Source organism: Phyllostomus discolor, chromosome 1 (genome assembly GCF_004126475.2).
Source record: "Phyllostomus discolor isolate MPI-MPIP mPhyDis1 chromosome 1, mPhyDis1.pri.v3, whole genome shotgun sequence".
Lineage (NCBI taxonomy): Eukaryota > Metazoa > Chordata > Mammalia > Chiroptera > Phyllostomidae > Phyllostomus > Phyllostomus discolor.
In genome coordinates this window covers 109,595,578-109,622,642 of record NC_040903.2, presented here as the reverse complement: position 1 = coordinate 109,622,642, position 27,065 = coordinate 109,595,578, and the positions used below count along the sequence as shown (strand labels likewise).

Genomic DNA, 27,065 nt, shown 5'->3' with positions numbered 1-27,065 from the left:
CTTAAGAATTTTATATGATTACAGAGATTAGGAAATACTCAACATTCAAACACTTACTGAGCACCTGCTATGACTTAGGCTCTTCTTTGGGTGCAGGGGATATGGCAGTGACTGATTAGGTGATTTCTAAATATGCCACGCATCACCCAAAGTAATAAATTTTATATCAAATAGGAAAACAATCACTTTTTTAATTTAGTACCTATTTCTGACTTTGCTTTCTATAGTGATTTAACTCCTAATTATTTTACTGTTTGCTTTAATTATGTACTCAGCCTTCCATCTTATTTGTTAATGTATTTCAAAGTAAAATGCAGACTTCAATACATTTCCACCTAAATACTTTGCCTTGCATATATCATTAACTAGAATTCAGTATTTTAGAGTTTTATATCTGAGGTAAAATTTACAATGAGACATATATTATCTTAAGTATGGATCTTTAAAACAATAAAATAATACTTGTCTATTTGATGATCTTAGAGGGTACATATCTGTATTCAGATAAAATTAGGCACTTTTTGACCTGGCTCTTATTTGTTTTTCAGCTCCATCTCTCACCATTCTTCACCTCACATTACTGTTTTTGTTGGTAAAAGTGGTCAAATTTGACAATTTCATACAGCTTAATTTCACAGTCACACCAAAATGGATGTTGTTCCCCACACATGTACTCTTTTCATATGGACATGCATTAGCTCGTCCTCTCTCTGCCTGGAAGGCAAACCTTCTCCCTACTCTTTATGCATCCCTTTAGACTTAGTTCAGGCTTTTTACTCCTTCCTCCAACGCAACTCTATACCCATCCCAAATAAGTGTGGTTAAGAGTCCCATCCTATGTGTTCTTATAGCACCTAACGATCGTTAATACTCATTGCCATATATTGCAACTGTCACTTTACTTGTCTGCCTTCCTCACCAGGCTGTAAACTCCTTGAGGCCTGCCTGTGCTTAACCCTTAGCACAACACCTGGTACTTAGTAGGAACTCAAATGCTTACTGAATGATTATCATCATCATCATCATCACTAACACACAGCACCTTTCTAAAGCCTCCCTCACCTTTTAAAATATACTTTTGCTGTTCTTGTGAGAAACAGAAGTAGACAACTACTGGCAAATATTACTTCTGTCATACTTTGTCAACAAGAAAAACACTTAATGAGACAATAGCACATCACTTTCTAAAAGTAGTCTTATCTCTCTGAACTTCAGCTTCCTCATTAGCAAAATGGTGGCTTAGGGGAAAACTCTAAGAATTAGAAGTCACCATATAAAATTATTAATGTTAACATTTAAAGTGTATAATAGGTCAAACTCTAAACATTTTTCATATAGTAATGTACTTAATCCTTATAGCACCCTGTACTACTTTTAGTTAGTCTCACTTTATGGGGGCATAGAGAGACTAAATAACTTGTCTACAACTAGTAAGATGGAACTAGGGTACAAATCCAGGCAGTCTCTTAATCGCTCAAGATATGCTCTTAATTACCACACCATGTTATCAAGTAACTCAAGAACTTATACAAATATTTGGCAGGCGCCATATGAAAAATTGAATGTGGATTCATGGGTAGACAATCCAGGTCAGGACACTGTGGTAGGAAACTGGGGAATCCATGAATGCCTAGAATACAGCCAAGTACTGAATACAGGGGAAACAAACTTGTAGACAACACTCAGATTCTGAATTCAAGAGAATACAAGTTCGTAAGCCTTGTTCAAAAGAAAAAAAATCTAATGAATCCACAAGTTATATATGCATACAGAAATTGATGGAACAATGCAGTCTCAGTGGAGTGTCAAAGGCCCAGAGATTACTAGCAGCTTTCAGGTCATTCCTGGTAACTTGCTCACCAAATCTACGACTCAGATGACATACTAGATGGTCCATCCTTTTGCTGATCCTTACCTATCAAGAGTTACTAACCATGCATGGCCTTCCACCTAATTTGTTCGCCAATGAATGTCCCAAGTTCAACCCTGTATTTAATTGGTTTACTGTCCTCACACCTCACCAGACACCCACCATCTACCCCTACTCCATCTCTCTCCTCATATCTATGTATTTAATTGGTAACTGTGCCGTATTCATATCCTTGTCCAGGACAAGACACATTAGCTACTACATCCAGGCTCCTCCAAAATAATAGAGAACATTTGGGTGAAGATGAAAGGAAAAAAGTCATAGCTGGGTGATATTTTTCTAATATAAATTACAAGGCAGGCATACAAGCAGGAAAGAAGTGACAGAAAGTTTCTATTGTAACAAATGCTTGAAGTTTAATTTATAGAGTGAAAACACACTAGGCTATGAGTTGTCCAAAGTACAATTATAGTTGATTAAATAACGAAAAATAATTTTCCTTTTCAGAAGAGAGAGGAAATAAATAGCAATTGCTATCTATTGTGTATTTACCTTGGCCCTTGGTGCAGTACTTTTCAAGAATCATCTTTTAAAATACTCACAGTACCCTTATTTTGCAGAGGAGGAAATGGAATCTTAGAAAAGTTAGGTAACTTGCCAAAAGTCCCATAGCTTCAATTCAGGTTTGTCTGATTCCAAAGCCTGTTCTTTTAACCATACTGCAAAGAAGTGAATGGCTATTTAGAACTTGATTCTAAACAGTAAAGCAGGAAGTTGTTGGTAAAATAAAAGAGACCAAACTTTTAAGAAAATAAGGAAAAATTTCAGGGAAAGAATGATGTCTTTATGGACAATGGCCAACAAGTTGGGTATGCCGTGGTCACTGTAGACAAGGTAAAAAGAAGCCCAAGACCTGGTGGCGGGAACCTCAGCACAGAAGGGTGAACTGATAGCCCTCAAGACAGCCTTAGTGCTGTTCCAGGGAAAAAAAGGTAACATCTATACAGACTCCAAATATGCCTTCATGGTAGCCCAGGCCCACAAAGCAATAAGGAAGGAGAAAGCACTCTTAATCTCAGAGAACAAGGATGTTAAACACGCAGAAATTTTACAATTGCTAGAGGCAGTGAACCTATCAGCCAGTGCTAGATTTCAAAGAGTTCTCAGAAGGTAGGCATGAAATTATTCTTAAAAGACTATATAACTGAGGATATGCAAAAGAGGTAAAAATCACTAGAATAATATGAGCAAGGTGAAAACCCACTATGAGGGGATCTTACAAAAACAAAACGAAAACTGAGGCCCTAAAAAGAGCTTTCAAAATATACAGGAAAAAGAATAAATGAAACCTGCATTACCAAGAAGACATGATAAAATGTTAACAGATGACATGAGATGGAGGCATTACTATTTTATTATCATCTTCTACAACATTGTCTCAAAGTAGAACAGAATAAACAGTGTCACAAGACTTTCAGGTTGAGGTGGGTAGGACAGCCAAAGAATAGTTTTAAATGAGTCCACGTTTCCAGTTAGTTATCAGAGAACATTCATTGATAAAAATTTCACGGCTATCATATGTTAAGTATTAAAAGCCATAGATAACAAAGGTATCACAACCAGTAAATGTTATACTTCTTTTCAAGAAATGGAACAATGACAGACTCTAGGGACTGCAGACAAGATACCAAAATTTCACTAAGGAAAATCTATGGATGAACTAACCTCATTTCCTGTTTGGATAGGGTCACTCAACTGGTACTTTTAAGAAACGAGTCACGTACCATGATTTCATAAAATACAAATTTTTCATCATATTCTTGTGGATATGTTAATAAGCTAAGAACTAGATGACTATACAGGTGAGAGAATCTGAAGCTGGTTGAATATAAAATGTGAATTAATTGCAAACAACCTTATTCAATTTTTAGAAGATTAGGCTAAGGACCACAGCCCATTAAGCATCTTATACATGACTTAGAGTAATATTTTTGGAACTTCAATGCCCTTAAATAAGGACCTTAAAAAAAACCTTCAGTGTCCTTGACAATATAACAGGCTTATCAAATATGCTGCTAGTTAACTTAGATCCTTATAAGATAAAAAACACAATGCTCAAAAATATCATCAGGAGCTCAAATGAACAAGATCCCTAGTAAGATAATTATAAAAACAAAACTCAAAATATCATCAAGAGCTCAAACAAATAAAATGAAATTTGCGCTTTAAAGGTTGCAATTGCACTCAGATTTTAAAACTTCAATACTCAAGTGCAGGTTGGGGTTTCATGTTGGCTGCAACAGATGTGAACATTTTTTCACAAAAGATCTGAACATTTAAATTGTCCATGAGTTCATGAATCATAAACTTTGTAGTATTAGGAAAGCTAATGTAACCTTAGGTTGTACTGATGACTAATGTTATATGACAACCAAACAATGTAATATAATTGTGTTCCATCAGGACAGATCCACTTCGAAAACTATTTGATGCCTGTAACAGAAGATGACACTACTGGTTCCTCTTTGTTGCAATTGTTTACAGAATCACTAGTTAATTCTCCCTCATTGTATAAAGATTTCAGCATCTAGCACACTGTCTCCCACCAATAACATTCCTATTTTAATTCTTGATGGTTTCAATGTCCATGTAGTAAACGATTCCACTAAAATACCCTGGCCTCTAAGATCCTTGACCCAATTTTTCTCCATGATCTTATTCTTTACTCTTTCAGGTGTTGGGAACCCTGAGTAAAAAGACCTTGGGACCACGAGCCACTAGGAGACAAAGCTTATCTTCCCGGCAGGGGCCCCGCCTCTGCTGGCTTTACTTCACCCTGCTTGGCCCCAGGCTGATGACTGGTTAGCCAATGACAGGTAAGATTCCGCAAGGGAGGGATAGCCTAAAACAGGCATGGTTGTGAAAGGGACCTCAGGGAAAGACTTCAGGATTATAGAAAAGGGGGGTGATGGACCCTCACCCCTTGGCTTTGACATAGCCTGAGTCCTCATTCTGTCTGTAAGAAGTCTCCTAATCTCTTGGCTGTCTTTAACTGCCCCCCCAATTTAAACCTGAAACAATGATGCAGGTGGGTGTGGCCCTGTGCTGGAAAGGGCAGGTTCCCCAGGGCAATCGGGCCTAAGAAAGAATGCATAAAATCCTGTGAAACCTGCTTTGCTAGATGCCCTCAATTTTAAAAATAAGAGTCCAAGCACAGAATGTGTTTGTTTCCCCAAAGTTTTATGGCCCTTTAACAATCTGACCCTGACTCAGAATAAACCCTCATAGTTCTTTGAATGTTATCTATTGCTTGATCCTTCCCGCCTGACAATGACTGAGCTTTATGTATATGTCCTGTATTCCTATGCAAATTAAACACAATAAAAGCTCATTGAGGAACAGGCTCAAGGCCATTCTCCTTTGAGAGAACAGCTACCTTTCCTCCCCAAGCAGATCAGGTCTTGGTAGCTTATTCTCATCCATGCCCCCCCCCCCACCTTCGGGTATCAACTCTAGGGTCATACTCTCTAGACCTTTTCATTACTGACTGCACCGTCTCTCTCTTCTCAATTTCAAGTATCCATCTCCCATTACTCCTTGATTTCAACAAATCTTTGACTCAACTGACTTTAACATATTAATCATACCACCTTCTTTCACTGTCCCTCATATCTGCCCCCATCATGTCCTCCTCCTTGCGTGTGTCACCCCCCTTAGATTTCATAGTTCACCAGTGTCACCACTCTCTTGACAACACCCTCAATTTTCCTACCCTACTCTTCCTCTTTTGTCCTCACCTGGCAAAAGCCCAACTGGGTAAATTCAACTCTTCTGGCAGCTAATCTGAATTGGGCCCTTAACAAGCTGCCTGGCAACATTGCCACATTTCCCTAATGCATTCACTTCTGTATTGATAGACAGCTGACTTCATACCTTTTCCTAGAACCTCCTCACCCTACCTTTTCTCTAGAACCTCTTCCTCCATCTTCACTCTCTGCGATGACTTTGCTATATATACATCATAAACAAAATTAGTATGATAAAAATATCTATTATTTTCCATCACATCTATAAACATACTACTATCAATAAATTCTACCTTCTCTTCTGTTACTGGATGAACTATTTGTGCTCTTACTTAATCCTATCCCTGAATCCGAACCTCTCTTCATCACTGGTGAATGCTACAAGATAGATTTTACCCCAATCTAAGCATTTTTTAACAATAAGAGCTGCAAAAAAAATAAATAAAAACTAAAAAATAAAATAAAATAAGATAAAGACCACTTGAGTATAATATCTCTTTGAGAAAAAGGATTTCTGTAACTTGGAGTCCAGAAAATCACTTAACACCTTCTGAGCTCTAAGATTCTATGATTTTAGAAAATATAAAGTTGAAAAATATCCTACTATAAGTTAACAGTACTAACTGGATTACACCTATTTTTCTTACCCTAATATTAAATTCCCCAGGGGTTTCTCTGCTGACTACAAGGTTAAGTCTTTGGGGAAGGAATAACAATGGAATAGAAGAATAATAAACTGCCATTATCTACTACTGTTTAGAAACCTGCCTACCCATCTTATTTTCATTCTCACGCAGATGTATTTCTAAAATTGCTACCTCAGAAACTCTCCCGGGAATATCTAATAGAAATGAGTCTTCCAGTAACAGTATAGTATAATACTATAGTTCTTATAACAACACCATTCACTATGTACTGTATATAAATCAGAGCATAGAATTCAAGGAAATACTAGTTGTAGTCAACTTTTCTGTTAGCTAATTGCTGAAGAAAGTTGTTTAAATAAGAAAAGAGAACATTAAAATGAAAAAAAAGTACGTTGGATAAATGGGAAAGATCACAAAGAAAATTTTACTTATTGCTGGGATGAATTAGCAAGTTAAATATATTTACCTTTAACAATCTTCTTTGCACAGTCATTATAAACTTGCTCTTGAGAGGTGCTAGATTGGAAAACCCGATCAAAAGCATAAGGCTTGGTCTGAAAAACAGAAACAAAGCTTTCAACAATGCAAATTAAGGGTGGATGGATTTCTAAGCTCCTTCAAAGACATCACTGTATATATTACCTTCACAATAGGATAGCTAAAATACAACATAATCATGACTCCAGAAAAAGTCCCGAACATATGGAATGCTAGGGATCCCTACTCCTTAGGTCTTAGCAAAAGAGGGAAGGGAAGGGGAAGGGGGAAGGGAGTAAGAAAGAATACACAAAAACAAAACCCTATTTTTGAATGCACAATCCTGCTCCTCAAAGCTTAGGATAACAGTAAGAATGAAGCAGACATTCCTAAAGGCTACACAAAGTCATTCCTAATCACCCTTGCCTTTGCCACCTTCCACTAGATAGGCTGGAAAGCCAACCCCCTGTTAGTCTAGTCTCCTTGCAACTACTGGCCACATGACCCAGTTCTGGATACTATAAGGTAAGTGATGGTCTGCTGGGAGGTCTTAGAGAAGGGTTTTGTTTTCCTGATATAAAGGACCATTTCAGCTGAGGCTGCCCTTTCTCCTTTCTGGAATAAATGGAGTTGTAAAATCTATCCTGGAAACATGACAAAAATGATGATGAAAAGTCAATAACTAAGGAAGACAAAGGATAACAGAGTTAATAAACAGTAGCAGTTAAGAGTCTATATCCAGAATTTTTATAAGAAAAATAACCTCTTATTTATTCAAACCACTATTTGTTGTTTGTTTTCCCTATGCAGCTGAAAGCATTCCTGATGGATATACTAAGAGGATCAACTCTGGTGTAAACTAAAAGTAGACATGTCAATGTCTAATTATTCTTTGGCTAAGGCATATATAAAAGTGTCCTTTTATTAAAATGCCACTGTCACATTAACATGTAAACCTACAGGTGTGGCAAAAAAGAGAGCAAATCTATTGTTTTACTGATTATAAGATGTATTCATGATTAACAATTCTGGAAACAAATGTAAGTACATTCAAAATAGCAATCACTATGTTTTTTCTCAAGATGGCAACACAGTAGGTAGAGGCTATACTTATCTCCTCCCAGGACCAAACTAGAATTATAGCCAAATTATAAAACAATCATCCAGAATAGCTAACTGAAGAATAGCTGAGGAGGAGTCTTGTAGCCAAGGATTTATAGAAGCTATATAGAGACTGGAACAGTGGAACCATGAAATGGGCTGGCACCGCTCCCACGGGCAACGGCTTAGGTTCTGGAGGAATGTCTTAGATGCAGGCAGTGTACCCTGAGAATTGTGGGGTCTAAACCCCAGGCTGGGCTCCCTAGTCCACAGCACTAGATCTGGGAAGATAACATTTTACTATGTTAAGAAGCAGTGTTTCTTCTGTCTGCCAGGGAGAGACGGGAGTCTGCTGGAGACACAGGCACATAAAAAGCCAACACACAAGATTTCATTCACAGCCAAGCAGACTAGAATCACCTGAGGGGAGTCTGAGGTTTATGGCTCTGGGGAGGGAGCTGGCAGGACAGCTGCCAGGATCCCTGTGCTGAGTCATTCTTTCATACCGCAAATGCCATCTTTCTTGGGTGGAGCAATCCCCTCCGTGTGACATCAGCCTAAGCAGACTCGGGGTGTCAGTGAATGAGTTGTCTGGTTCATGCCCCCCACTACCCTGTGAACCTGACTGGTGCTTCACCCACAAGGGATATCCAGCAGAACCACCCTCCCATTCTCCCAGCTTCCAGCAGCCAACCTCCAGGCCCCACCCTGCTGAGGGCAAAATCCAAGACAGACAGGGTCTGCATGGCTCTGATGAGGGGACCACACCTAACACCTTCCAGAGGCCTGACTGGCACCACCTCCTCATGGGAGATTATCTAGCACCATTCTCCCAACTACACCAGAGGCTCTTTCAGCAAATGAGTGTACCAGGCAACTAACAGGTAGAGGCAGATCTTGGGGTGCCTTGAAACTTTTGCTGACCTGCCCCCAGGCCAGGTGCTGAATAAAGCTGGCCTTCATTCGCAGCTTGGTCTTTCCTGCAAGCATCAAAGCTCAAGCAGAGGCAGCCACAAATGGTGGATTGCTTGTAGCTCCAAACAGGTTGCTGGAGGCCAGTCATAAAAGCATCTGACATTGGTCACCCCAGAAAGAATAGGAGTCACAGCATATCTAAAACACAGAAACAACACAGAGAAGCAGCTGAATGGGGATACAAAGAAACAGGCCCCAAACAAAAGAGAACTCTCTAGAACAAGAGTTAAAAGTTAAATGAAACAAAGTTAACAGTTTATCAGATATATGTTTCAAAGTTATGGTTTTAAGGATGCTCAACAGCATGAAAAAGGATACAGAAACCATAAAAAAAAGTCAGAAATGAAGAACACAGTATCTGACATCAAGACAAGGTAGAAACAAAATGTTCAATCAGAGCAGCAAAAAGGGAAAAAGAATGAGTGTAGTTTAAGGCCAGGGTCCCCAACCCCTGAGAATGGGTACTGGTCTATAGCCTGTTAGGAACTAGGCCAGGAAAGTAGCTCACCTGAGCTCCACCTCTTGCGCCCCATCCCACTCCCCTCCCGCTTCTACAAAACTGGTGGTCCCTAGTGCCTGCCAGTTTAAGGGACATCTAGGACAACACAGAGCAAGCATATCAATATCCACAAAAACAAGGGTACCAGGAGAGGACAGAGAGCAAGGGATTGAAAAACTATCTGAAGATACAATGACCAAAAGCTTCCCTAACACAGTGGGGAAAAAAAATCAAGACACTCAAATCCAGGAAGCACAGGAACCCCAAACAAAATGAAACCAGGAGGTCCACACCAATACACATCCTAATTAAAAGAGCAAAGGTTAAAGATGAAGACAATCTTAAAAGCAGCAAGAAAATAAGTACATACATTCCAACAGTCACTTTAAATGCAAATGGCTTAGATGCTCCAATCAAAAGACATGGGGTACAGCCCTGACCAGTGTGGCTCAGTCAGTTGGGTGTTGTCCCACAAAGCAGAGGGTCGCTGGTTCAGTTCCAGGTAAGGGTATGTGCCTGGGTTGTGATTTTGGCCCTGGTCAAGGCACACAGGCGAAGCAAACAATTGATGTTTGTCTCTCACCTTGATGTATAATTTTTGCATGGCAAAGTAAACCAGCAACAAACCCGCCTACCAAATGGGAGAACATATTCAGATACACCTGATAATGGCTTAATATCCAAAATTTGTAAGGAAGGTATAAAATACATGCACACGCACACACACACACAATCCAAATAAGAAACTAGTAAAGGACCTGCATAGACACTTCTCCAATAGACACATGAAGAGATGCTCAAAGTCACTAGTCATCACAGAAATACAAATTAAAACCACAATGAGATATCACCTTACCCCTGCCAGAATGGCCATCATCAATAAATCAACAAACAACAAATGTTGGCAAGGATGTAGAGAAAAGAGAACCCTTGTGTACTGTTGGGTGGGAATCCAGACTGGTGCAGCCACTGTGAAAAGCAGTATGGAGGTACCTCAGAAAATTAAAGCTGGAACTGCCTTATGACCCAGCAATTCCATTTCTAGGAATATATCCAAAGAAACTCAAAACACTAATTTGAAAGTACATAAGCACCACCACTAATAGCCAAGCTGAGTGGATGAAAAGCTGTGGTACATTTATTTACACAATAAAATACTACTCAGCCATAAAAACGAAGGAAACCTTACCTTTTGCAACAGCATGAATGGATCTTGGAGAGTATTATGTTAAATGAAATAAGCCAGTCAGAAAAAGACAAGTACCATATGATTTTCCCCCATATGTAGAATCTAATGAACAAAATAAAGAAACTGGAGACAGACTTGTGGATACAGAGGACATGGTGACAGCTATCAGAGTTAGGGGCCTGGTAAGAAGCATGAAGGAATTAAGTAAAGAAAATAAAAAAGACTGGTGTATACAGACAACAGTATGGTGATTACCAGAGAGCAGGGGGAATGAGGGTAGGTAGAAGAGGGTAAAAGGGGGATAATTGGTGATGGAAGGAGATTTCACTTGAGATGGTAAAACAACCAATACAATATACAGATGATGTACTGTAGAATTGTATGCCTGAAACCTATATAATATTATTATCACCCCAGTAAATTATAAAAAGTAATAATCACCACTCAGAGAGAAACCATGCTATTTTTTCTATGCAAAAAGAAAATAACTCTTCTTCTTCACTTATCCAGCAAAAATTTATTTAGTACCTATAAAGTATTAGATATAATAGGTCACAATTTTAGAAATGAGATTTAATTGGTACAGGCTTTTGTATTCAAAGAGTAACAGAGGATAATAATAGAGTCTTCAATACTAAGGTAAAAAGCTTTATACTAGGATCTAATTAATATAACTGATCAATGTTAACTGAGTTGAAATGGAGACAGTCTCCAGCCTTAACTCACAACCTGATAGAGTCAAGAATAGATTTCAACTAGCTAAATATACATTTAGTAACAGATATGTTAAAAAAAACAGCATGAAAGCAAAATTTAAACAATGATTATTTCTAATTTTGCTTATAAGAAACAAGTTAATCAACATAAACCAAAGTATGAAGACAACTGCATCCCTCCAAAATAAGTCAAATAATGAAATATTATTAAAATAAACATTTAACAGAAAGAACAGAGATAAGAGAACAGAGAACTTAACTTTTAAGTTCTTATCTCCATTTTTACATCAATAAATCTGTGCTTTTATTCCATTTAGAAAGAGATATGCTAAAGATACCTAATAATAATCCCTGCCTCAAAAGTACATTATGCAGCCATTACTCTAGCAGCACCACATAGTAAATATGCATACTACTACAACCTAATTAAAGTACAACTATAAACATGGAAACATAAAAATAATCAAGCTGGGACAGAGTGATTTATTTAGTTGTATCATTGTTAAATAAAAAGTTAAGTGCTTAGAGTTAAGTTGATAAAATAGCCTCATTTTAATTCCAAAACTAAATTATAATTTTATTAAGGCAAATTTTTAATTAGAGATCTAGCCATAAGATCTCTAATGTATAATCTCTTACTAACTGACCTTGACTTTCTGGGATGAAAAACAAAACTCATGAAACATAAAAACTATTTCTAATGGTCTATAATTAAGGCACACCTCTAAACTAATAATCTTTTAAATAAACTAAACAAAGGAAACCTCAGTATTTTTTTTCTTTCTCTCTCTCTCTCTCTTTTTTGGACATCTACATGGGAAAGCCTGGTTCTTGGCCTTGAAATGTGTATTATGCACTCTATGTGATCCTTCAAAGACACTGTAAGTCACAAGATTCACTGACATACAATTTGGCTTTGACAGGACAAAACCAAATAGGAATGTTTATTTGAACTGCAACCATACCTTAGATTTCTTAAGTGATTCATGTCTGTCTGCACAGACCAGGCTGAACACCAAACTGGGTTACAAAGGAGACCTCTCTGGCAGTGAAATCTCTCTCTCTAGAATTCTGAATAGTAATCACAAGGAATTACAGGATATTAGATTTTCCTTAGTTTGCCATTGATTATGGACCAAACATTCCATAATTGTAAGGGTATGTAACGATGGCTAATAATTTTCACTGTTAAGGTAAACAGGATCAAACTACAAATCATCATTCACTTAGGGAAATCTGTTGCGCTGGCAGAAGGCAAGGAACTGGGCAAGATAATTAGGTTCCTTCTCCACCTTCAATGAATTACATACAATGGACCTTTTTTGGTTCTGGCAGCCTCTACAGTATACTATATAAGGAACAAAGATTAGTAAAGATAATTAATGCAAATGTGAATGTTCCACTTTTATGATGCATAACTACAGAAATAAGCTTTCCTATGGATTTTTTTTTTCTGTTTTCAGCAGGCTCATGTAGAGTATATAAGAAGTTTACCTTGTCCTTCCTTTTTTGGTGGATATCAAATTCTCTTATTTAAAGCAAATAGATTCTGCTTGTGTCGTTTACAGGTTTTCATAAAATAAGCTTATTTCATTCAATACGTGATATTTATAGCACTTCACCAAGCTCTTAACACACACAAAAACCACCATGAAAAATGGCCAAACAGAAAATACAGTAAGATTACAAGATCTGTTTGTCATGTGGTCACATATTAAAAATAGCTGATTGCATGAGTAAAAGGAAAAAATCTGAACAAAATATTGGAAACCAAATTTAGATGAAAATCAGAATCCTTAAAAATTATTTTCTACATTAGCACTGATTATAAACCAATATACTTATTCTCTAAATTTTTATTTAACTAAAAGACTATAAACAAACATTTAAAATCATGTTTAAATTCTTCATTACAGCAATTTCTTTTGAAATTCTTTATTTTGAAACAGGTTCCAGATTCAATAAAACAAACAAAACAAACCTAGAGGTTTTATCTAGAGACTTCCCAATTTACACCCCCCAGCAGCCCTTAGAAATTCCCAAACAAGCTTTAAAAAAATAAAAACATTCATTAAAAAAACTCAGAGACCTCAGACTAATTAATGACATTACTATATGCAAAAGACTAGTTCCTGAAAATAATAAACTAAACCTATTACCCTTACATTTCTAAAGGCTTTGTCACTCAGTTGTAATGTATTTCTGCTCACACATTTCTAAAAAACCAGACTAAAATGCTTTCCAGTTTACCTAAAGACCAACAGAACTAGTCATCACTGATTCACACAGCTCAATCATCTATCCATTATTTCTATTATCATTTAAGCTTATTTACATTACTAAGTAAACATATAGGAAACTTATAACTATCCAAAAGAAAAAACCCAGTATAAATGTGTGCTTCCTGTGGTAATTACTTGGTTTGCTTTTTAACTCTTTCCTCATACTTTGTCATTTTTGAGCTGCATCAGAAGGTTGCCATCTAACATAATCTTAATACATTTTGTGAATCCTAAATTCTAACATCCCCCCCAAATAAATCTTGGTAATATTTACAGATTTGTGTAATGACACAAAAAAGTCTGGAGAAGACATTTTTAATACAAGTTGAAAGGGAAAACAGTTTTGATGTGTCGAACATTGTTGAGGCTGAGTAATCACAAAAACTCTATGAGAAACAGGAGCCTCATGTTTGCCTTGCAAGCCTCCTGATTCCATGTAAAATTTATCATTCTTAAAAAAAAAAGGATGGCTACTTCTGTACTTCACTTCTTGACCTCACTATGATGTCATTAGTTATAAGAGTTTTTCTTGTGGACTTGTTAACAAAACTTGACTATCTCTTCACATAGAAGTAGGTAACAGTTGTAATATGACTTGTTTGCCAAAAGCCTAATAGGCAATGGATCAACATTCATTCTCTAAACCTAAACCTTGGAAACTTTTACATAAGAATCCTAATGTACTTTAATCCTGTCTTACATGTCACTGCTTTTAATTATTACTGTCCCATTCCTATGACCCCTATGTCTTATTTCCAAATTAAACTGCCCAAACAATATGATAAATGCGGAATGCCACTGAAAAAAATTAACATTAGTGTGTTCCATAACAATGTAGAAAAAAGTTCTGTCACATGGTGTTACCAAAAAAGATTTCATCGAACCTGCGATGCTTTGGTTCACAGCCCGCGCTCAATCCACTGAGCTACGCCAGCCAGGGCTTGTATGCAGTAGCTTACTATACATTTTAATCTCCTTGAACTGGGAGTGTTATCTGAAACTTTTTTTTTTAATTTTATTTTAATCATTGTTCCAGTACAGTTTTCTCCCTTTTACTCCCAATGTTATCTGAAACTTAATACCAGAGATCAAACCTCAAAAAAAATCCAGAACACAACAACAAAAAAAACCCATTACATTCTGGTCTCCCTGACAATGATTCAGCCAACTCTGATTATGTTATGTTTTATACTACAAAGGACCAGTATCTCACCATCCTCAGAATCATAAAAATCAACTATATTAAAGCTAAATACCCTCAACATTAATTACAGAAGTAGGAATCTAATACTAACATGAAATCTAGTTGACAGGTCAATTTTTTTTCAAAATCTTCCTTTTGTAATACTCTGATATTCACACACACAAAATTAACACTCTTACCTAGACTGGTACCTGCTAAAACCCAGTAAGAGTTGAGATTATGGGTGTTTCTGGGAACTTGTTTGACCCAATCTGATGGGTACATATCCGCTATAATTTTAAACAAAATTGATCACTCCAATTTTAAAGGACAACCTATTACTTCTTTTTATATAGTTCTTAGTCTTTTTCAATTAACAAAAGGTGGGCGGATAGACATTTGAACTACAGGTATATCTGTAGTTTTTTGGTAGTTTTTCCTCCTCCCGCGGGGAAAATATGGTTCCTCATGTAGTTATGGTTCTATAAAACTAAGTCTTGACCATTTAAGATACAGCTGCCCTGGCTGAAGTAGCTCAGTGAATTGAGCGCGGGCCCGTGAATCAAAGGGTTGCTGGTTCATTTCCAGTCAGGACACATGCCTATGTTGCGGGCCAGGCCCCCAGTAGGGGTCGCGCAAGAGGCAACCACACATTAATGTTTCTATCTTTTCTCCTTCCGTTTCCCGGCTCTCCAAAAATAAACAAATAAAATCTTTTTAAAAAATACAGTAAGACTGGTCTCACAACTCAACGTTCTTAGCTGAATTTTAATCTTAGATTTTTAACGAATGGTAAATTGGAAGTAGTCCAAAACCCCAACAGCCGTCAGCAACACTAACTGCATACATACAAACACAGGAAAACACACTAAACTCGCTCCCCGGACAGTTCCTCCAGCGTCCCAGGTTGAAGAGTATCCCAGACTGAGACTCGGTGCCTCCCATCTCCCGGCACTGGAGACCCACCCAGGTGGTGGCGATCCAGGAGCACCCGTGGAGTTTCGCAGTCTCCCTATCCTCGGTTATCTGACTCCTCAATCTCCACCCGAGAAGGTCGGGAACACCACTGCTCCCTCTACATTCTGCGCCCCGACACTTCTCTGGACTCCAGGCCAGCCAGGCCTGAAGCAGCGGGACAGGGGGTAGGTGCGGGGGTAACTCACCGCGATCACGACCGTGTCTTCTCCCTGAAACTTGGCGATGTATTTATCGCCGCGGTTCACTTCAGACTCATTAAGAGGTCTGAAGCGACACATCACTTTAATGTTGCACTCCGCCGGGTCCGCCATCTTCCTCGCTGCCGGGGCTGGAGGCTCGGAGCCACTCCCCGCTGCTCAGTCTTGGAAGAAGCAGGCCCGAAGTGAGAATCTAGGGTCGCAAGGGCAAGATAATCAGCAGTCCGCAGAGTCGAGTTTTCTCTGGCGGGGGCGGCCGGCAAACTGAGACTCAAAGTGCCGGCAGCTGTCGCGTTGAGGCTCACTTCCGCTCCATCATGGCAGCCATGGCGGCTGCGGCTCAGAGTGGAGCAGCCGAGGTTCCTCGGTTTCCCTCTCGCTGGCCTGCGCAGACTGCGGGGTCTGGGGAGATTCTGGAGATGGGGAAAGTGGCCCACCCCTTCCTCCTCGGAGAAAGCAGACGATGCCCACTGTCTCCCCACCAGACTACCTGCTTGCTTTCTTGCCGACTTGCCGGCGACCTCCCGGCCACTCCTAAGGCCACAAACCCGCGACCAGGCGGTGGGATGGGCGGTGCGTCGGAGCACTGCGCAGGCGTCCATACCCGCGCTCCCCCGGCGACCAATCCGTGCTCACGCCAGGCCAAGCCACTGCCCCTTAGTCCCGTTTTTAGTTCGGTGGTCGCAGATTCAAGTTTTACTGAATGTGACTGCTCACTCGCCAAAGTTTGGCGTCTCGGCCGCTGCTCTCACTTCTGGCCGCAGAATTCCGCACAGCTAAAGCAAAAAAAAAAAAAAAAAAAAAAAACCCCAAAAACAGTTTTCTTTAGAGAACAATGGAATTTTTAAAAACTATGTTGTCGTTTGTTTAAATATAATACAGTATTCCGATAAGGTATGTTTGCTTTCTATTTAGTCTGGAGGTAAAATTGATTCCTAGTCTCCTTTTTAGAGCTCTTTGCCAGAAAAGGGAAGATTTGAATCAAGGAAGGAATATGTTCTGTGGTTAAGCAGTTGCTGTTTCCTGAGAGAGGGTCGGGGAGACAGGGAAAAAGAAAAAAGGAAATTTCTTCTAAGGAATGAAGGTTGCTGAAGAAATGTGGAAAAATAGAGTGAGGTGGGAGAAGGCCCTTAGTGGGAGGTCCCTCTTCTCCAGGAATAAACGAATGGAGCTCATCAGTCTCAAAACCGGAGGAATGTCATTCTCGTGGGTTTCAAAGGTCTTGGACAAATTTGTGGCTTAAATATCTAAGGAAAACCACTCCATTGTTGTTGTTGTTTTTTGCCTCCTATTTGTGGAAGAATACCATAATAGGTCTACTCATGAAAGTGTATTTGAAGTGCTGTAGTAGGAGAACTGCAAAGATAATTTAGGAACTCTTCCTCTGGTTCCCAGTTTTGGTTTGCAATGTGGACTGGACTATGAAAAATTTCCATGCCCTCTGCCCTTGCCCAATCCTCATACCTCCAAAAACAAATCCATTGTTCAACAGGTTGATTGATCTACTGCAAGGAGGGGAAGATCCCACCAGGGGATCTGTGGGGCATCTCCCCAAACAAGTGTCAACTGATGGTCCATGGTCCTTGGTGCCAATTCAATGCCGACAGGAGACCCCAGTTTGGGGTGAGGTGAAGGAAACTTTAGTTAGTGGTTACAGCTCAATAGTAATATAATATGGCTGTAAAAACAGCAGTGCTGTGGAATAGTTCGATACACGGTGGGGGAAAAGTAGGTTTACAGTTGTTCATGTGGGAAATAATATAGTAATTAATATGTAATAACAAAGAATAAACTTTCATATAAAACTATAAACCTACTTTGGCCCCAGTGCTATAGTGCAGGCCAAATGGCCCAGGGTCAGGCCTCGTCCAGCTAGGATGTTTTCCTCTGAGATGGTCTACTCCACCCTACTCTACTCTACCCTATTCTACCTTCTTGCTCCAGTCTTTGGTGTCCATCCCTGGACCCTATTCCCACACTTCCACAGCCACAAGGGACCTAGCTTATATAGACAGAAGTCTCCAACCCTGGTCCCTGATTGGTCAGAATAGAGCTGCTCTGATTGGTCAGAGCTATGCAACTTCAATTAGATGGGAAAAGGCTCAATCCTACTGGTTGAAATAGTACTCCAGGAACTCCTTTCTTAGGGCTGGCTTTGATGGCACAAACAGTGCAGGCAGGCAGTTCAGTGCAGAGGCAGGCATCCTAGTGAAGAGGCTTCTCTGTAGAGTGTATTTTGTGTGAAGGGGTCCCTGTACAGAAATGGCTGCTAGGCCTTGCTTGCTTGCTTGATTGTTTGTTTGTTTGTTTATTTATGTCAAGTTAGCCACAAGGAACCCTTCTTAGCCCTCAGGGTTCAAAAAGGAAAAGATGGAGTTGTTACAGGGCTTTGGGGGAAGTGTGGAATTCAGGTAAAATTTAAATGAAGCTGCGTTTTGATAGTGTTAAAGACAAAACCAAACCAAACCACAGGTGTTAACTGCAGAACCAGCTCAAAATGGCCCTCTTCTATTCCTAACAAGATACTGAATTGTTTTTCAGAGACAACAGAACAAAACTGCAAGTCATGCAGCCAAGCATAAGCAGGGGAGAGAATTTTGACCTCCAATAACACTGGGAACCAAAGTTTGGACTCCACCTTCCATCCCCCCCTCCCCACCCCCGTCCAAACATACACACAGAGCTAAAGGACTCATTTCAGAAACGAAGGGCCCTTTGTCCAGGAAGTTCCAATGCTGAAGTCCCTTACCATATCTTACCGTATATGGCTAAGTTCCAAAGTTATTCAATTGAAATTTGCCTTGCCAGCATTTCTGCAAAACAGCCTGTTGCCTTCAACCCCTTAAATCTTGTTCTGAACTCTTGATGAGGAGATAGAATTGATCTCTTCCTTTTGTGTCCTGGTTAATCTCACAATAAAGCTTTTTTTCCTTTTCTTTTCTTAAAAGCCTGTGCTACAGTATCAGCTTCTATGCGTGTAGGTCAGTGACCCCTTGCTCAATAACAGAGACCAAAAATGGCATCATTGGTGCTAAAAACCCTGGATACCAAACCTAGGTTTAATACCTAATTTAATTGTAGTTTCAACCTCTTCCAGAAACATAATCTTAATCAAACAGTATGAAATTTTCTGGTCAAGGACAAGTAAGATAATGTCACATAGGCCTTCTCCAACCCTCATAGGAAGAAGCAGACAATCTACACCATGAAAACCCTCCCATCTTCCCCCAAAGAAAAGATGTATTGGTTTAAGAATAATCCTTTCTTTTCTTTTGATAGTAGTTCCCTTGCCCCACTGTTCTTCCTAAAAAATCCTTCCATTTTGTACAGCTCCTCAGATTCCCCTTCTAGTTGCTTAATGGGAAGCTCCATGATACACAAATCTTTCAATAAAACAAACTAGAGCTTCAAATTTACTCAGTTCAATTTTGATTTTTAGCAATAGACTCCAAACAAAGCAGACCTGTGACATCAGGTCTGGGCTACAAATGGCTCCTTGTTCCTGTTTCCTTGAGAAATACAAAGTTAAGGTAGATTTGGAATGCTGTCTTCAGTAACCCCTGTCCCAAAACTCTGTGCTTGGCTTAAAAAATCAATCAAGTCTGCTTCTTATGACTTAGATCCTCCAGGCAACTATGGAATGTTTTATTTCTACTGATGTAATTTCGAACAGTTCCTGATAAGCTTTGTTTTAAAAAACAAAGTTTCCAGTGAGTAAGGAAGCAGTAATCACTCTAAGAAGAGGTTGTGGCAGGTATGCAACCAATTTTTAACCTTGGCAGCAGGATCTCATGAATGCTCTGCTCTCAGCCCTCTGCTCTTTTCTCTCTGAACTCACTTCTTTAACAAGTCCTGGAACCCCTTATATACAACTTAGAACTTTTCACCTGTGTGATATTTCCACCTCTCCAGCTGCTTATAGGCTACCTTGTTTACAATGCTCTACCTGTATAGAGAAAAGAAGGAGTTCTACAGCAAGTAACATTGTAACAGGGTGCAGCCAAGAGGGCGACTCCAAATAGAGATTTGTAATGGGGCCCAGGACTCAAGGTGTCCAGGAAATATTAGAAAAATATATGTAGGATGTCCTCACCCCCACGAGTCTGAACTGGGGGTAAAGGACACATGGAGCAGGGCCATTCAGAGATGTTTTGTATAGCAATAGCTTTGCAGCTAACCTCTGGCATGGTCCTTTAACATATCTATAACCTTTAACTGGTTTCATGGATATGTTAAATAGTTGTGGCAATGCTTTGAACTAGGGGGGTGGAAGTGACTTCCACCTAAGATGTAACTGTGAGGCAACTCCTGCTGCTTACAGGACCTGCATGAGAGCTTGGAGATGATTGGCTCCACACCATGGGACCACACCTGCCCAGACTCACTGTGGCAGCCCAGAAAAGCTGGAAGAATACAGGAATGCTGGCAGGTGTAACTGATTGTGGGAGGAGTTGGAAATGGGGCTGCACAGGAAGATTAGCTTAGGGATTTAAACCCAGGCGCCGCATCCATGGGAAGGAGAATCATGCAGCTTTGGCAGAGTTGGGATCTCGAGGCTTTGGGGTGTTCCCTTTTGCCATGTGGCTTAGGCAGCAGGAGAGACTTTGCCTGGAAGAAAAGGGGTGAAAGGACTCTTGCTGGTGGGCCATGAGAAGGTAGCACATCGCTTTGGATTAACTGGAGATCGTGGCGGCACAGCTGATGGTGCCAGGAGCCTGAATCACACATGAACTTTTACTTCTTTTCCTGAGATACGGTACCCTGGACTGGGCAAAGGGGAGAGGGAAGAACTGTGTGTGTTTGTGGGTGTTCTAAAGAAGTTCAGTATTTTAATGAAGACATTAAGTCACTACTCTAAGTCTATATAGCTTTTAAATAAATAATTCCTTTCCTTCTCACCAATCTCTGGCATTGAGAGACGTCTTTCCTCTGGTGGCGGGCAAAGCAAACCTAGTAGGTGGGGGGAACCCCCAGAGCAAAAGGGGAGGTCCTTTCAGTAATAGTGTATCGTACACCCATACCCGTCTGCTCTGTAATAATATCACAAGGTGATCTGATCATAAATTCCTAACTGATCATGATAGGTAGTTATGCCCCAGGCCTATAACTTCTTTAATGAAAGATTTTAAACACGTTCTGTCCATTGTTCTTGTTCATAAATACCAGAAGTAATGCCCTGGAAATTAACCCTCAAAACAGTACATAATCTTGTTAACTGTCAAGTAATCTAATCCCCACCTTGCTTTTCCAGTCTTATTTACATCTCCTCCTCAATTTCAAATTCATGAAAGAAACTGCAAAACTGTTATTCTCTGTAGCATTTGAGATCTTGCTCCCCAGTATATGTGGTCAGTTTGGCTCAAAAAAACTCATAAAAATCCTCTATTGCTTTGGATGTTTTTTATATTGACAACCTCAAATTTAGAATTCAGAGATGAAATTAATTACTCTCTACCTCCTGCAAATATTTAATTCACCTACTCGACTTTCTAGTTTTGATGCAGAATTGTTACCAGAGTGGGATTGAGCTGCCTGCCACCAAACACAAGCATTAACACAAAGATTGGTCGGAAAGGAAAAAGGTCTTTATTAAAATGTTGCCCAATTTGGGGGAACAGGGAACCCCTTGGATCCAGGCTCTTCTTTTCTACCACTCCCAGAACCAGGGACAGTGTCCAGAAACCCCACTTCATTTTTATCTGTTCTCCGGGGGCCCAAAGCAGTTACGGGAATGACTTTCTGGCTTTGTGTGTCCTTCCTGGAGTGTGTACTTGTGGGGCCAGTGCTGCCATTGCCTCACTGAAGCTGCTTCTCTCTCCTGGGACTCAGGGCTGCTGCCAGACCACTTCAGTTGGTCATGCAGTGGGGCTCCATTCACAGGGCCCTGTGCCAGATACTGCTAACCCTCCTCCATCCCCTGCCCCACCCTGGCCCAGTGCTGGCAGGAGTTCCAGACCACACATCTATGTTCTGATCTCAGAGGGAGAGAAAGGGTGAAGTCCAGGACCCATGTGGCGTGGGGCCACAGCAGCCCACAGCAGCCCATAGGCTGCCACTAGGCATGCCCAGTGTGGGGCCCAGTGCACAGGATTCAGCCCCTGTGAGGCACTTTCCGACCAGGTGAGCAAGCAGGACAGAAGAGGAAAAAGGATCAAGACTCTGCCTTCCCTCCATTTAAATCTTCAGTCCCAAAATTCCATGCACTCTGGAAGCATCCTGCTTTCCTAGCCAGTCCTGGCTAGACTGGCAGGTCTGCCTGTTCCCTTGCTGCCATGTTCCAGAAGTGGATAGGAGGGTTTCTAGCTGCGACCATCGACCAGCGTCTGTACCTGGGGTGAGGAGTCATTTGATGGTTTGTTTATCATTTATCCAGGGGAATGGAAATCTATCTTGCACCAGCTGCAGTTCCAGTCCCACCAACTCCAGCACTTCCTAACCCCTCCCTTTTCTGGGGAAGGCAGTCTCTCCCATGCCACTTTAGGATTCTCTCCCCACTCACAGCAATCTTGCCAGATCACCCTGTAACAGAAAAACCCTTCTTTCATACTCCCAGGCTAAAAGAGTTTCAATCACCTGTAACCACTATTTCTTTCATCCCCTGTACATGCAAAAGGAAAACATGGTAGTCTGTATCTGAAGTTCCTCAACTTTCACCCACCATTCCCACTTGCTCCCCAACTCAAAAGACCTGAGGAATGATTGATCTCGAGCAGTGATTTTCAAATTCTACTCCATGGAATAGAGGTTCAGAAGAGGTGACTGAGGAGATTTCATGGATGTGAGGAGAGAATGGAGGTGGTGAATGAAAGGAACAAAGAGTGAAGCCTAGGAACACCTGCTGCTCAAGGCACTTGGGTTGCCTATCAATTCTTGCTTCTTCTATCCTCCTGTACAACAGATTCTGGAAGCTCACACTTTATGAAAACAAAATCTAAAAATAGAAGTGTCTGCAAGAGCCTTCTGCTTTCAGATTTGACATGCCTACCTCCTCTAGGCAAAGGAACACAAAAAGCCTGATTCTGTACAGACCAGGATAGAGAAAAATGCTGTGTGAAAAACCAAACAGTTCAAAAGGTGGCCTGTCTCATTAGTGAGGAATTGTGGTACCAGGCAATAGGATTTAGGAAATATTTTTATAGAGAAACAAAAGATTGATCGAAAAAATCCAGCTAGTTAATCCTAGTTTTTCTTCCAAATATAGAAAAGACCATGATTATTTAACATAAGCAGTGAAACAGTAGGTTTCCTTAAGAGTACAGTTTGACTCATTAACATAAGTTTTTCTTGTTAAAATGTGAGTGGTACTTGCATCTATATGGTTTAGAACATTAATTCTCCACTGTGGAGGTTAGCCACCAAAGATTGTCCTCTAAAAGGCCATGCATACCTGATTCACATAGTTGTGTGACCTCACTCCTTGAAGGCGATTCTTTGACTTATAAACAGTATAATGTGGCAGAAGTGTGACACTGCCTGCTATCCAAGACTAGATGAGAAGAAATCTTGTAGCTTCAACTTAGGTCTCTTGGAACACTCTTCCAGGGAGCTTGAAACTGCTACATAAGACCAACTACCCTGAGAACACCATGCCAGAGAGGCCACGTATATGTAGATACTACAGTCAATACTCCTAGCTGATCCCAGCCTTCCAGCCATTCCCCACACAGGCACCAGAATTGTGATGGAAGCCACCATGAACTGTCCAGACCAGCACACCCACTAGTTGAATACCAGTGAGTAATCTGAATTGATACCATTGGAGCAGAAGAATCACCCAGCTGAGGCTTCTCAATTCCTGATGCATAAAATCATAAGATATAATAAAATGATTATTGGTTTAAGGTGCTTGATTTTGAAAGTGTATAACATAGCAATGGATAACTGGAATAATAGCCCACAACTTAGAACTTGAAATTTATCTCCTGGAAATGATCCTATAACATGTTACCTATGTATAATAGATGTAGTTAGATTGGACTGTATTTTCAATGTAGTTGCAGGGGGTTCTAAAAACATAAATGTTGTTTATAACATTATTACTATAAGAAATTAGTTTTATGTTTAATATGAAATGACATTTTTTAAAATGAGCATTTAGAATAGGACATTACAGCATTTCTTTTTTTCAAATATGTACAAGAAACATCTGTTTCTTTCCATTTCCATTATCCCTTACTACTCTGAGGGTTTACTACTTCATGCCTTCCTAACTGCTACAGCTCTCAGCCTCCCTCCCACTTGATCATTCAGTAAGTATGGTTGAGCTCCTTATGAGTCAGGTACTAAGACAGGTGCTGGGGACACAATTGTGAAAAAGACTAAAAAATTTCCTTCCATACCCACTATTTTGCATGCAATTTTCAGATTAAATTTCCTAAAACATTGCTTTTATTATAACATTTCATTGCTCAACAAGCTACAACTCCCGTTTTTCTTACTCAAACAAGTTCACATTCCTCCACTTAGATGCCAAGACCTATTATCATCTGACGCCCGCTTATGTGAGCAGGATTTTCTTACTGTTTCACAGGTAACTTTCTTGACTCCTAGCAACTGGCCTGTCTGCTCCCTTCTTCCCCTTATAATATGCCAAATCCAAGGTCATGTGATCATACCCTGAATATTTCTACTTATGCCTATCCAAATTCTGTTTTTCTTTCAAGTCCCACCTTCTTCAAAAGGTTTTTCAGAATAGAATTACTTCACAAGTCAGATGGAAAACACCTGGAAAAATAATATCATAGTTAATTCTTTGGAACATATTTTTAATGTTACAAAAAAACACATTCACAGTTTAAAAGTAAAATTACAATAAAAAATAGTTCTTGCTCCACTCACTCCAATCCTCATTTCTGTTCTTCTGGGCAATCACTTTAATTTCTTCTGGTATTTACATTTTTGCCCCAAATAACATTATTTTACTGCTGCTTCTTGATGTTATTAATTATTGTCCTACTAAATGAAATTATAACTCTTTTACTCTGCTTGCCATCTAATGAACACACACATTTTCTTCCTTATTTCCCAACATATTTCTATCATATTTTTTGTTAAATTAGGGTACAGTGTTTACATTCAAAGTAATTATTCACAGCTTAGCCAAATAGCACACTATAATTACATTGCCTATCTTGTACAACTTTCTGTGTTTTCTGTAGTTAACAATTGCCTCACTTTCTCCAACTTGTTTACTACTAACACATTCCAAATGTCTGCTAGAAGTATAAAGATACTCTTGATATTTTGAAGGCATTTGTCCACTATCTTCTAAATCCTGTTGTTGTTGAGAAGTCTGATTCTTTTTGAGTCCTGATCATTTGTATGTGATCTGCAATTTTCTTCTAAGTAGCTTTTAGTATCTTTTTATCTATACTTCTCTTTTCTTTCCTATTTTCCATCTCTTTGGTTTTTTGTTCTACTTCTGGGGAGATTCTCTCAACTTCATTTTCAGCTCTCTGTTAGTTTTTATATGCTGATTCCACACTGATATAGATGTATTTAACTTTTTGAAATTTTGTTCTCTAAATGGATGTGTTTAATGAAATTTATTCTTGCTTCTTAGAGTAATACCTCTCATCATTTTAAAGAGCTGTTTTGCTTTGTTTCTTAGTTTTCTAAATTTTCTCTGTGGTTATTTTGGTCTCTGTCACTCATGTTAGAGGGTTTCTTCAAATGTATGGTAGCCCTTGGCATTCTAACATATTTGAGCAAGAAACCAAAACACTTAATGGAAGCTTTGTGCATGTGAATTGGATTTGTAGACTGATGGATTTCATCACTGTATGATTGGATCAGGACCTAGGAATTTTATTAACAACAGTCTAAATATCATTGTATGTAGACGTCTCCTTTTCCCAGAAAGGAATTCTTTAACTTTCTGCAAGATGATGTAAGTCTGGTGGCCAGTTTTCTTTGACATAAGTAAGGCCAGGTGATCTTAACATTCAGTTTGTGGACTCATCTTCCTGTTTTCAGTAAGGCAGCTCAACCTTTGTCAGCTGTGTCCCATGTCCCTGAATCCACAGCCTCTCTGGTCATCTCCAGAGTAAGCTTTCTTCCTATCTTTTTCTACTGGAGAGAGGGCAATTTCTGGCAATTCAGTTGGGAGGAATTTCATTTTAACAGCTCCCTATATAAACTTTCAAGTAAGTGGGCTTTTTTTCTACCTCCATTCTGTCCTCCTGGTATCTATAATTCCTGAGGCTTTCTGGTGTTTTGTGTGAAAAATTGACTTCTTCCTTGGCTTTCTGCCTGGCAAGCTTAGGTTTTAGTGTTCTCCAGGCTGTTTAGACAATTGCACATTTCCAACCTTTTGCTGAAATTCTATTTGCTGATGATATTCTTTTAAGTTTTCTTCATTTTGTGGTTTTAGGACTTTTGTATTTCTTATTTTAGTGGAGTGTCAGGAATATAAAAAATAAATGTGAGTATTCAAACTGTTGTCCACCTTTAAATGGTGTCTAGTTGTTTAAGTATATAATAAACCCCAAAATATAAAAGTATATTGTAAGCCCCCAAATACTTCCTTGAGGGAAGTAATTGTGACTCATTTTTTCCAACAATTAGTGCGCAGGATCTCATAAGTGCTAATAAATCCTGTACTGATCAAAATTGAAATTCAGTGAGTATCTATTAATTATTGTGTTCTGCTCAAGAGGTGATGAGATACAAAGGTGAATAACTTTCTATTGAGATAGTCCTAGTCTAGTGGGGGAGTTATAACAAGCATAAATCACAATATAGCTTCTATAAAAGCAGTGCCAAACATGGATGTTTTGGAGAAAATTCCTGACATTTTGAAATTGATATCAGGGATGACAGTTAAGATCTTACACAAAATCTGCCTCTCTTACTGGCTGGATATACCATGGTTTTACCAAGTACATCGTGATCATATATTTAATTCTTATTCAGCAGTTATCCAATAGTAATAGTTATATTATAAATAGAATGCACATAATTCAGAAAGTGGAAACTGAAAAGTCTCTCCTATGTATTCATGTATTTACTCTGATTTGGCAAGCTTGTTAATTCTGTTTTTTTAAGAGACTTGTACCTATTTTACTATTTTTAGTTTTTTCAAACTCCTTTTTAAATTAACATATATATATAGCCAAGTCTACATATTTAGAATTAAACAGATTG

General features: G+C 39.3%; 1 protein-coding gene and 1 long non-coding RNA gene across 2 annotated transcripts in view; both read right to left on the bottom strand.

Moving 5' to 3' along the window:
- Positions 1–16,498, bottom strand: part of KIF5B (kinesin family member 5B) — a 45,124-nt gene extending 28,626 nt beyond the window's left edge. The window contains exons 1-2 of the mRNA XM_036027544.1: positions 15,909–16,498; positions 6,790–6,877 (exon numbers count right to left, since the gene is read on the bottom strand). Of these exons, the coding sequence (XP_035883437.1) occupies positions 6,790–6,877; positions 15,909–16,034 (214 nt within the window). The 5' untranslated portion in view covers positions 16,035–16,498. The remainder of the gene's footprint in view (positions 1–6,789; positions 6,878–15,908) is intronic.
- Positions 12,077–14,439, bottom strand: LOC118500970. The gene is made up of 2 exons (XR_004903545.1): positions 13,781–14,439; positions 12,077–13,715 (listed from the first exon to the last, which is right to left on the bottom strand). It is a non-coding gene; the product is annotated as an uncharacterized LOC118500970 (long non-coding RNA).
- Positions 16,499–27,065: the final 10,567 nt, after the last annotated feature.